At 34.7% G+C, this 12,139-nt stretch overlaps 1 protein-coding gene across 1 annotated transcript; it reads right to left on the reverse strand.

Moving 5' to 3' along the window:
* Positions 1 to 458: 458 nt before the first annotated feature.
* On the reverse strand, positions 459 to 6,759 carry LOC141683563 (2-oxoisovalerate dehydrogenase subunit beta 1, mitochondrial). Its single transcript, XM_074488309.1, has 13 exons — positions 6,354 to 6,759; positions 5,441 to 5,552; positions 4,758 to 4,793; positions 4,575 to 4,634; positions 4,449 to 4,506; positions 4,256 to 4,353; positions 3,574 to 3,663; positions 3,423 to 3,491; positions 2,510 to 2,596; positions 1,973 to 2,068; positions 1,819 to 1,896; positions 844 to 930; positions 459 to 758 (listed from the first exon to the last, which is right to left on the reverse strand). Exons 1-13 carry the CDS (start codon positions 6,584 to 6,586, stop codon positions 723 to 725), a joined length of 1,140 nt encoding a protein of 379 aa, XP_074344410.1. The 5' UTR covers positions 6,587 to 6,759; the 3' UTR covers positions 459 to 722.
* Between the last annotated feature and the right edge of the window lie 5,380 nt (positions 6,760 to 12,139).

Consider the following 12,139-nt stretch of genomic DNA (forward strand, 5'->3'; position numbering starts at 1 on the left):
CACGACACGAAACTTACTCGACACGAAATGTGCTCGAAATGAAGGTATACAAACACGAAACGAATCCTTAACAGTTGGAGTGTGGGTTGAACATTTATGACACAAAACACGAATTGCCAGCTGTACTTATTTAGCAAAAGAATATTGGACCCAGCCAGCTGTACTTATTTAGCAAAAGAATATTGGGCGATACAATAGGGTATTAAAATTTAGGAGTCCCAACTCTGTATACACACTATTGCACCGTGAAATAGTTTAAGATTTTACTCCACAATTTTTAATGATTTTTTATTTCCCACTCATTATTTTACGATTTATAATTTTATCTATTTTTGGTAAATAAGAAATTATAATTTTGATTAAGAGGCATCTACACTTTCGAACTCCAAAAATATCTTACAACCCCTACTCTTTTAATCATTATCTGTGATCTTGACGGCAAAAAAAAAATCATCATCTGTGATAGCAAATTACTTCGCCATTGTGTCATTGCAATCTAGAACCTTCTGTCTGTGGGTATAAACCTTTAAACAATTAATTGTATTTAACTACTTGTACTAAAATGCATCTTGAATTGGGGATGTCATAGAAAAATTGTAGCCATAAGATTGAGCAATATTGAGCATTTCCTGTCAGAGAAGATGAGGCTCTGTTTATGCTGTCTTAACACTTAAATGCAAGTTTAAAGCTAATTTTGAAGAAGCTTGATGGTTCTTTGCTCATTAGTAGTTCACTGTGGCTTTAATTGCGTCGAGAATCTGCATTCAATAGTGAACATGTGCATGACACTGTTAGTTAAGAGTTAAACTGAAGTTGCACCATGGTACATGTAGAAATCATTACCTTGTTCTTGGTGGGCATATAAAATGGTTCAAAAACAAGAGGAAACGGAGTGTCCAAGCCACATACTCTGGCTATTGGAGCTTCCAACTGCAATGCCATTTGAGATTGTATAAATGCAAAATTTGAATATAATTTATAATGATATGGAAACAACATTTTGTTCTACAAGTAACAAGTATGGTGTAGGTAAAAAGATATCAACTGGTGTCTAAACAAATGTAAATTGATAAGGTATATGTATGGTGAGGTGGCAATTTGGAGGTTAACCATGCTGCAAGGGCAAACTCAATGATTTAACTTTCCTTCTTACATGCATGGTCCAAAATATTAGATGATAAAGTGTTAAGTAATCGGTCCATCTAAAATCTTAAGGAATATGGCCCTTTCCAGGATCTTATAGCATGTCCAATGGTGTGCTAAACTTGGTACTATATCTAAATTATAGCACCAAAAGATAAAATTTATCAATCCAATGATGGGTTAAACATTGTGCTACTATAGTTTGTCCTATATATAGAACAAAACATAGGCGTTGTGCTCCATTTGCCACCATCTCAAAAAGTTGAAACGTAGACGTAAATAGATAAGTGATCTTGAAAGTGTGGAGTAATTAAAAGTCAGATAAAAAATGTAAATTAGTTGGAAGTTAGTTAAATTTGAAACATGATTTAAAACAATACATTGGAGACATGGTGCTATTTAACATTAAAATGTACTTTTTGGTGCTAAAATAGCAATATTTGAAGACTGGATCATGGATGCACATTTTTGAGTCGCACTTAAGTCTCCGTCAGAACTCTGATATCATGTTAAGTAACCAGCCCGTCTAAACCCTTAAGGTGTTAGAGGAAGATCCTTTCCAGATCTTATATTAATATTCTAACATTAAGCATTGCACTTAACACAGTACTTGGTGGTGTATACAATGGCTTCGAAGTACTTGTTGACAATTTTAAAATGAAAAAAGTTAATTACCCTCAAGAAACAACGTTCAACAAGAGATGCAGATATTTCGGCAGCAAATCCACCCGTCACTGGAGCTTCATGACTAATCTACATTGTGAAAATAAAATATCAGTACCAGAACTCTTTGTTTTAGAAGTCATGTTAATGTCACTACAATAATTACCAGAAGTCGTCCAGTTTTCTTAACAGAGGCTTCAACAGTTTCTTTGTCCCAAGGTATAAGAGTTTTTAGGTCTATCAACTCACAACTTATTCCATCCTGCAACTTTCAAGCTTTATATAAATATATGGTTACATCAAGTCTAATAAACATAATTACATGAGTATATATAACCAAAACTCTGGTGCAAAACAGGACAAAATGGAAAGGCCATGGGGGTGTATACATCATGTAAATGCAGCAGATTTAGGAAAACAGAAATGCATACTAAATACAGATATGGTAAGGTATATGGAAGTTTAGGAACGAAGATAAAATGGTTGACATGTATAAAATCATTCAAGTCACTAAATGATTAAATGATAAGAATTTCCCAAAGAATGCTTCTTTGCAAAATTCTGGGGACATGTTGGTACTAGAAACATCAAATTAGCTTTACAAGAGTTATAATAAATAGATAAAATTCAAATAATTGTTTCAAAACACATCAGGGTTTAGAGAGGATATTGTCAAAACAATGATGCTAAATTTTGCAATAACCTTTTGAGCATCCGCGCAAGCTTGTTCCATAACGGCTAGCTGAGCTCCCCACCCAACAAGTGTTATGTCACTACCTTCACGAATCACCTAAATATAATTACCCAATATTTAAATCAACAAACTTTGGTGCCAAACTAAGATAGCAAGAATGAGAACATATTTAAGCTGAACGTTTGAAGTTGCAAATTGGAGTATCTACTGATAACATGCTACATAGATGAGCAATATCCAAGTGTTTACATGCTTTACCCAGAAAGTTTTCCGCGTGTTCAAAATTCTACAGTACTGAAAAAATTGTATTGGCACGTGATTTTTTTCTTTCCTTTTATTCATTGGGTGTGTGAGAAAGTGGTAATGTGTGAGATTATAGATTACTGCTATTACAGATATTGCTACTAAAAGCAGGTGTCATATTAGAAATTATCTGAAGCTTGTTCTGTGTCAAGACTTCTGGAAATGAAATACTGAATAAACTTTACCTTCTCTATCATTACATGACATGAATGCATTATCTCCTAACTAGGTGACTAATAAGATTTCATATAATATTGTACTGCAGAAAACATTTTAAGACTATCATGCATAATAGTTAAATTCCAATCTTCATAGGCTTATCCAAGCAAAGCTTTTAAGCGTGACTATTTAGAAAACATGACCTATATGGTTGAAGTACAGCTAATATGTAATGTAACAGTGCTTGTGTTATTTATCTATTCACTTTTATTTTTTGCTAAATAGAATTTTACAGAAACAAAGGATGGGGGCATACACCGCACAAGGTAGCTAACTGACAAGCCAGAAGCTACTACCGAGCAATGACTATAAGCTACTACCAGTCGAACAAACACAAGGACCACAAATTGCCAAAAGAAAAAGAGTTAAAAAAGCACTAGCTGGAGTAAATTTATTATACCTCTGCCTGTGAGAGAGGCAACATGTAGTCATCCTCTGGAACCTCTTCCACCGCCAAACGGTAAAGCCACTATAAATCCAATAGAAATATTTTAAATTGATTGTTGAAGTTTCCTGGTCTTACTAAGAATCCAACTAGAAGAATCTAACACCTTTGGCTCAAAAAAGACAACAGGATTTGGATCACGAATGCATGACAATAACAATCCTTTTGCTTCCCTTGGACTTCGAGGGATGACAACCTAAAAAAAATAATAATTAGAAGAAGCCATAATATCTAGGGTTCTAGCACACATGCACAGGTACATCCCTAACCAATGAGCAAGTCTTAATCTGATAGGTTTTAATAATTTTGAAAAGGAAATGGATCAATTCAGTCTTGGGCCTGTAATGTAATGTACAGACAAGTTCGTAATGTGATTTATAAACAAGCTTAACCACGTTGTAGAATATATATGTTACCATGAAGATCAATGTGAACTATCCCACAATTTGAATATTTTAGGTTTTCTAAACATGGATCCAGAATAGGACGCCAATGCAAGGACATGGGATTGGACTCAGTTGAAACAGGTACAATACAAACTAAAGATGTCCTAAGGTACTTGTCACTATTTCTCATACAAATCAGTGGCATGAGTAGGTGGGCACTGGTTCTAGCTATTGATCAAACTGGATAGCACGCATTTTGTTTCAACTCAAATTAATTTATCTTTATATATGTTTTTTTAGCAGCATTCCACATCCAAGGGAGTCATGGTAATTTAATTCTACTGAAGGTGTACAAGAATACAGAGAGTCCGATGCAATCAAACCCAAAGCAGATACAAGTACCTTGATACCGGGAACATGACAGAAAAAAGCTTCCGGGGACTGTGAATGATAGTGCCCACCATGGCCAACTGCTCCATAAGGTGCTCTTATAGTTAAACCTGCAAAACCATGTTAAAAGCTCGAGAATATAATTGAATATGTAGGGAACAAGAAAAGAGGGCTAAGTTTATCTATCGGTCGTGCATAAGCTTACCTCCGCAGTTAAACTGATTACCACTGCGATATCTGAACTTAGCAGCTTCATTTACAATCTACAAGGAGAATCAGTCAAAACAACATGCACGTGATGGGAGAAAAAAATTATAAAAGAGGCATGTACCTGATCAAAAGCAGGATATATATAATCTGCAAACTGAATCTCTGCTATTGCTCGGTTCCCCTGCAATGTGCAATTGTATATATTTTACTCAAACACGTAAATAGAGGGAAGTACAATTAAGTGGTTTGGATATAAATTCATTAAGATTGTTAAAAATCTAAACTGAATTAGTAAGAAGCTCACCATTGCTGCCAGACCAATGCCAAATCCTACAATTCCCTGTAAAGATTAAAATAAAGAAGGGACAAAAATCATATATAACATATATAGCTTGTGTTATCATTCTTATTTTAGTGATAAAGCATCAAACAAGCCAAAAGGACTGGCAAAATAGAAACTAGAAATATTTTATTATAAATGTGAAGACTGTAGACTGAATGCCTAAGCAACTGGTGGTACATGAAAATATTCAAAAAGAAACAACACAAGTATAGCTAGAATACATGACTAACTAGGATAAATGGCAGAAAGATGAAAGCTGTGTTTGTGGATTCATGCAAGAGAGGACATAAAAACAGAATATACAGTATGTTTTTTTTGAAAACACTGAAAATAAAAGACCCTAGAACTAAAAAAATATGGGTGACAGAACAAGTGAAAACTTCAACTGGAATAAATGGCTTCAATGGTACTAGAAACTTAGTAAGGGATATTTACTGAGGAATGGCCACTTTGTATTTTTTTTTTTAAAAAGGAAAGCAGAAAAGAGTGTCATTTCACATCAATATTAGATACTACCCAATTTTCTAATTTCTCAGCCATTTTAAAACAAATATCAACCAGAAAATGCCCAAAATTTTCAATGCATTTGAAAAAGTGTTTGTGCGTGTTCATATTTTGTAATTCAGCATGTTCTAAGTAGATACCTGTTCACAGAGAGGGGTGTTGAAAACCCTCTGCTTACCAAAACGATCAGCTAGGCCAGTTGTGCAGCGAAAGACCCCTCCAAAGCCCACATCTTCCCCGAATACATAAGTACTACAAAGTTCGAGTATTTTAGTAAAGATAATTAGGATATAGATTAACACGGCAAAGGAAAAACATACCTAAAATATAAAAAAAGGAACATGTATAGTCTTCATATTTTGGTAATTTCCCTAGTCTTTCTAATGTCAATGAAGTCTAAGCTTTACAGGTAACCAAGGGCTTACTAGGAATTTTAACAAAATAGCAGTATGTAGAGCACCTACTCCGTTTGATTGTATAAACAAGATCCCGAAGCATGTAGAATATATAGCAATCCACATATAGCAAGTTAGAAGAGAAATCTTTAGCTTATCAACATATATGTTCCTCAAATTTTGACACCGCCTCGTACAGACGTCATCTATAGTGATTGGTAAACAAACTAGGAAAAACTTCACCTAGCCTTACTTTCCCCCGGAAAGGCAAATAGATATCAATATTATTTAGAAGAACCCATCAACACAAGCAGCAGGAAAACTAAGGACGGATTCTCACTAGATCATGTTTGATCCTAATGCTCCATTTAGTTGGAACAGATAAAATTAGTTGAAAATGAAATAAAAATCTGTCAGATGCTATGTGGGATAATTTTCATAAATACGGAGTCCGCCCTCCATTTGTTTCCAGCAGATCTAAACCAGAGCCAAATTAAAAGAACAAATGCTTCTTCCCTACTTGTACTCATATTCTACCTAAATACACCCCCATAAACTAAAAACGAAACAGAAGGAACAAAAAATGAAAAACATAGATATGATATAAAAGTAGCAGAAATCATAAGAAATGAAAATAGTGTAATAAAGAGAAAGATACCGAGGATGAGAATCCAAAGCAATGTGAAGGGCTTGATTTATAGCTGTAAATAAATTCATTGATTTGGTGGTTCCTCCTCCTCCTTTACTACTAGTACTAGTAGTAGTTGTGTGCAGAATTTTAGTTTCATCTCGGGTGGTGGTGGTGGTGGTGTTAGCCAACGACGTCGTCCAACGACAAATATTGAAGAAACGACTGGTCCCACTGGACCTGCCAATTTTCGTCATCGCCATTGTTTTGTGATCTGATTCTGATCACCCCCAAATTATTAACTCTACATATATATATATATATATAATATATACTGTATTTATAATTGTCACATTTTGACTTATTTATATCATCCTATCCTATCATATCCTAATGTATGTATATCTGCTGCCGATGATGGTGTCGTGTGTGCGCTTAGTGTAGGATAACGTAAACTTACACGTGTTAGTTAGGCAACGCTGTTTAATAACTCAAGGGTTTTGTGTTCTTATCATTTTCCTCGGGTGTAGGTAGGCAGATGCATACACGTGTGTTCTTAATATTTTACTCATTCTTCACCTACTTCTCTCTTCTCTGTTTTTCCCAATTCCGCTCTTCACAATTTTAACATTTTCAATAACGCTTTTTCAATCATGTATCTTTTTAGTTATCCTCAAATAATGCATGAAACTTATCATCTTAACTTTCAGCGGGCACAATACCTCAGCCACCTGAATAACTTTTTATCGACTAAATTGACTCAACTTTAAATATAAACTAACTTTATAATTGTATATTCATATTATTATTTACTGGATAAATGATATATTTCTTTGTATATATAAGGAGTAGTTTTTAGGTGTGATGTTATTATTGTATGTTATATTCATCGATATTTGACATTAAGATGAAATAATATATGATGTGATATTCATGAGATCTTTAATTGCGTATAGAAACAAAACGAACCACTTCTATTCTCGGAGCTGAGAGAATGGCTTTTTGGTCCCTTTCGTCCAATGGTTAGAACACTGTCTTTTCATGTCGAAGACACAGGTTCGATTCCCGTAAGGGATAAGTACTCATTCCCGACCGCTTTCAGTTAATGTTCATTGTTGAGTGATCGTGTAACACCCCCTTCTTAAATTTAGAAGGGAGATATTACTTAAAATCCAAAAACCTGCAAACAGAGCACTAATATATTTCTAACAATAATTTAACAGTCTAAAATCTCCAAAATAATATTTAATCTCCGAAATGTCTAAACCAATAATATAAATGCTGAAATCTCTAATAAGAAATTAAGTCTAAATAATGATAGAAGTCTGAAATCCTAATAACGAAATAAAGGGAAGCTCTCCATCACACAGTTCCAGATCCCCCTAAGCACCTGCCAGAAAAAGAATACGGCATGAGCCAAATGCCCAGTGCGGATTTGAAATTACAATTTATAAAACAAGAGATCAGATATAAATAATCAGCAATTTATAATAATACAACAATTTTAAAAATAAGTAAGGCTGAAGCAACAAGGGCTAGGATATTTCATACCGAGATCAGAACAGATATAAATACACACATCATAGGGTACCTAATGCGTGCAACAGAATGGATAACGTGTACGACATATACAACATCACCATAAATCAAATCACAAATCAAACTCTGGGTGCATCCACGTATCCTGAACAAATATCAAATGCGCAAAAGCTCCTCCCAAGAGCTAACAGAAGGATACGCCGTGACCAATTACACTGTCACGGAAGTGTCATGTCACTGGTGCCGCAATGACATGGCTGTAGTACCCCTACAGCTGGTTAACTCGGTATACCCAATATCTCTAAGGGTTCAAATAAAAATATTCCTGCAAAATTTAAAAATCGCATAAACAGATATTTATAATTTTCCAAATCAATTTTAAAATAATTCTTGGAAGTCAAAACAGTCAGATCAAATATTTAATGGAACGAGCAGAATACAGAAATGAGTGAACCAGATATATCCAAATGCTAAGAGGAGTAGCGCTGAATAAAAAGGGGACAAAATCCGTACCTCAAAATCGCAAATTCTAATATTAACAAAATTCGCAAAAGATTCTCTAAAATCCCGTCCCGCGATCTAAATATAAAATTTATAATTACGATTAGTAAACATTCTATATCCATTTATTAAATTGTTTATATTCTTGTTAATCCAATTACTATTCTCTCGGTGGGAACACTATGACCATTGTTTTTAGCATGTTAGTTAATCAGGTTGACCATATCTACTTAAACATATATAATTACAAGTCTAATGCCATGTGTTAGATATATTTGATAATGTCATGTCTAATATGATTTATGTTTAGTTTTCAGATCTTACTTAAACAAGACAAATCAGTACTTAACTGAAATCAGCACTTATGCTGAAGTCAGAACTTAAGTTATCAGTACTTAAGATTCAGGAGATATTTATCAGAAGATAATATCAGGACTTAAAGGAAACGTTCAGATAAGGAAGGCGGCTGATTGAAAGGAAAAGAAGATCAAGACAAACATAAGAAGAGATATGCATGAAGAAGGAATTCTATGAAGAATATAATACTTGGAAGAAAAGATATATGATTGATATATTTTCGGAAGCAGAATTATATTCCATATCAATTAGTGATTATCTTGTAACTGTGTAGTATATAAACACAGACATAGGGTTTACACTATAAGTGTTATCGTTATCGAGAATATTATTAATTATAATCCTAGCAGCTCTCGTGATATTTGTTCATCACTGAGAGAGGACAGTTCCATACTGTAACAGAGTTTATTGCTTTGAATAAAGTCTATTTTCTGTTACTTGTGTTATTAGAATTCGATTTGATTGTGCTATACACTGTATTCACCCCCCTCTACAGTGTGTGTGACCTAACAAGTGGTATCAGAGCCTATCTGTTAACACACAAACAGTTTAAGATCCAAAAACAATCATGTCTGAAGCAGAAACTCCAACCAAGCCCACCAAAACTGAAGAACCACCAAAGACACAAATCCATAATCGATATGAGACTATTAGAGTTCCCATATTGAAATCGTCTGAATATCCCATATGGAAGGTGAGGATGACTATGTTTCTGGAAGCTACAGATCCAGAATATCTTGACAGAATCAAGGAAGGACCTCACAATCCAACAAAGCTCGCTGTTGCAGTTGCAGGTGAAGCAGCAAAGTCTATACCAAAGGAGAAGAGTGATTACACTGCTGAAGATATCGCTTCAATTGCTAAGGATGCGAAGGTACGACACTTACTGCATAGTGCCATTGATAATGTAATGTCAAATAAGGTAATTAACTGCAAGACTGCAAAGGAGATATGGGATGCCATGGAAACAAGATGTCAGGGAACTGATTCGATCAAGAAGAACAGGAAGACAATACTCACTCAAGAGTATGAACACTTTGACTCAAAGCCAAATGAGTCATTGACTGATTTATATGACAGATTTGTCAAGCTCTTGAATGATTTGTCACTGGTTGATAAGGAGTATGATCTTGAAGATTCAAACCTTAAATTCCTGTTAACTCTTCCTAAAAGCTGGGATTTGAAGGCAACAACTATAAGAGACAACTATAATCTTGATGAAACGACTCTTGATGAAATTTATGGGATGCTCAATACTCATGAACTTGAGATGGAACAAAGAAGCAAGATGAAAGGAGGAAAGTCAAGGACAATTGCTCTTAAGGCTGAAGAAGAATCTCCCAAGGCAGCTACCTCAAGGAAAGGCAAGGGTAAAGCTCTCTTCACAAAGTCTGATACTGAGTCATCAAGTTATGATAGTGATGATGACTCAGAAACTGAAAGCCTGCCTGAGACGGATGTTGATGAAGAGATGATGAAGCTGTGTGCTCTTATGGTGAAAGGAATCACGAAGATTGCATACAGGAAGTTCAGGAAGGGAAAGAAGTTTTCCAGAAGAATTTCAGAAAAACTGAAGGCAAAGGAGGAAAGTCTGACAGAGGAGATTATACAAATGCCAAATGTTACAATTGTGGTGAGAAAGGCCACATATCTCCTGATTGCAAGAAAGTGAAGAGTGACAAAGGCAAGGCTCTTGTCACAAAGAAGAAAAGCTGGACAAACACCTCAGATTCTGAAAGTGAGGAGAATTATGCCTTGATGGCAAATGCTGATATGGCAAGTGTTGAAAGCAGTTCTGAAGCTACTGAGTTAAAGGTATCTCAAACTACTTGTGCCTTTCATACTGATGATATTAATGAGTTGAGAAGATATCTTAAAACCATGTTCATTAGCTATAGAGACCAAACTTTAACATGTGAAAGATTAACTTCTGAAAATCTTGCTTGTAAAAATAGGAATGATTATTTAGAAAAAGAGTTAGTCATGTTCCATCAAACTCATAAAGATAGAGATGCTGTTTTCTATGTTAGGGATGAAGTACTTAAAATTAATGAATCTCTAAAAGCTGAGTTAGAAAAGGAAAGAGAGATTATCAGGACTTGGACTAACTCTGGCATAACAACTCAGAATTTGTTAAGTAGTGAAAAATGGAAAGAGGGCTTAGGTTATGGAGATGATAAGAATGATAAAGGAACTGTAGATATTAAGCCTATAGTTGTTAAACAAAAGCCAAAGTTAAAACCTGTTAAGTTTGTAGCTGTAAAGTCTGATACTGAGAAATCAGAAGTTAAAAAGGAATTAACTTCTGACAAACTAAAACAGGAAAAGACAACTGAAGTAAACGTAGGCTTAATGACAAAGAAGCAACTTAAGCATAAGCTGAAAGATGTTAAGAATGCAAACAAGATAAAATCACCTAAGAAAAATAGGAATGGAAAGGAAGGTGTGAATAAAAACAATGATTATAAGCCTGTTCCTGATGCTCCTAGAAAAACGTGTCATAACTGTGGAAGTTCTAACCATCTGGCTTCTTTTTGCAGGAAGAATAAGAACATAAACTCCTTACCTTCAAAGTCAGGAGTTAAGAGTCAGTCTGTTAGATATAAGCCACAAAATCCTTGTTTTCATTGTGGTAGTTTATGGCATTCCATTTATACTTGTAAGGAATATCATAGTCTTTACTATGATTATTATCAAATAAAACCTTCTTTAAAGAAAGTTAGCATTGTTCCTTCTAGTGTAAGTTCTGATTCATAGTTTGATAGTGTAAATTCTGATAAGAAAAATGTTAACATAAACTCTGATGCTAAATCCGCTGTAAATGTTAATAAACTTAATAAGGCCAAAGGATCCAAGCAAGTCTGGGTCCTTAAAACTAATCATTAGTGGTGTTCAGGACATATGACTGGAAATAAAGCCCTGCTATCAGACTTTGTGGAGAAGGCTGGCCCAAGTGTTTCTTATGGAGATGGCAACATTGGAAAAATGTTGGGATATGGCAATATCAATCTAGGGAATGTCATCATTAAAGAAGTAGCTCTAGTCTTAGGACTTAAACACAATCTGCTGAGTGTTAGTCAAATCTGTGACAGAAGTTATCATGTGAATTTCTTTGAAGAACACTGTGAAGTTGTAAGTAAATCTACAGTCAAAGTTATTCTGAAAGGATACAGGCGTGGTAACATTTATGAAGCCAAGCTTTCAACAAGTACTGATGGTTCTGCAGTCTGTCTGATTAGTACAACATCAATTGAAGAAAGCTGGAACTGGCACAAGAAACTCTCTCATTTAAATTTCAACAATATAAATGAATTAGTCAAGAAAGATCTTGTGAGAGGACTGCCAAAGTCAGTATTTGCTCCTGATGGCCTTTGTGATTCTTGTCAGAAGGCTAAACAAAGGAAATCTTCATTCAAGAG

The sequence above is a fragment of the Apium graveolens genome, chromosome 9 (assembly GCF_009905375.1).
Source record: "Apium graveolens cultivar Ventura chromosome 9, ASM990537v1, whole genome shotgun sequence".
NCBI classification, from domain to species: domain Eukaryota; kingdom Viridiplantae; phylum Streptophyta; class Magnoliopsida; order Apiales; family Apiaceae; genus Apium; species Apium graveolens.

What these genes read in the sequence shown, in the direction of transcription:
- LOC141683563 (XM_074488309.1), bottom strand. Translation starts at nt 6,586, where the DNA reads ATGGCGATGACGAAAATTGGCAGGTCCAGTGGGACCAGTCGTTTCTTC. An exon ending in GTCATGTTCCCGGTATCAAG is followed by an intron (nt 3,664 to 4,255) that starts GTACTTGTATCT and finishes TATTTTTTTTAG; the next exon opens with GTTGTCATCCCTCGAAGTCC. An exon ending in AGAAAACTGGACGACTTCTG is followed by an intron (nt 1,897 to 1,972) that starts GTAATTATTGTA and finishes TTCACAATGTAG; the next exon opens with ATTAGTCATGAAGCTCCAGT.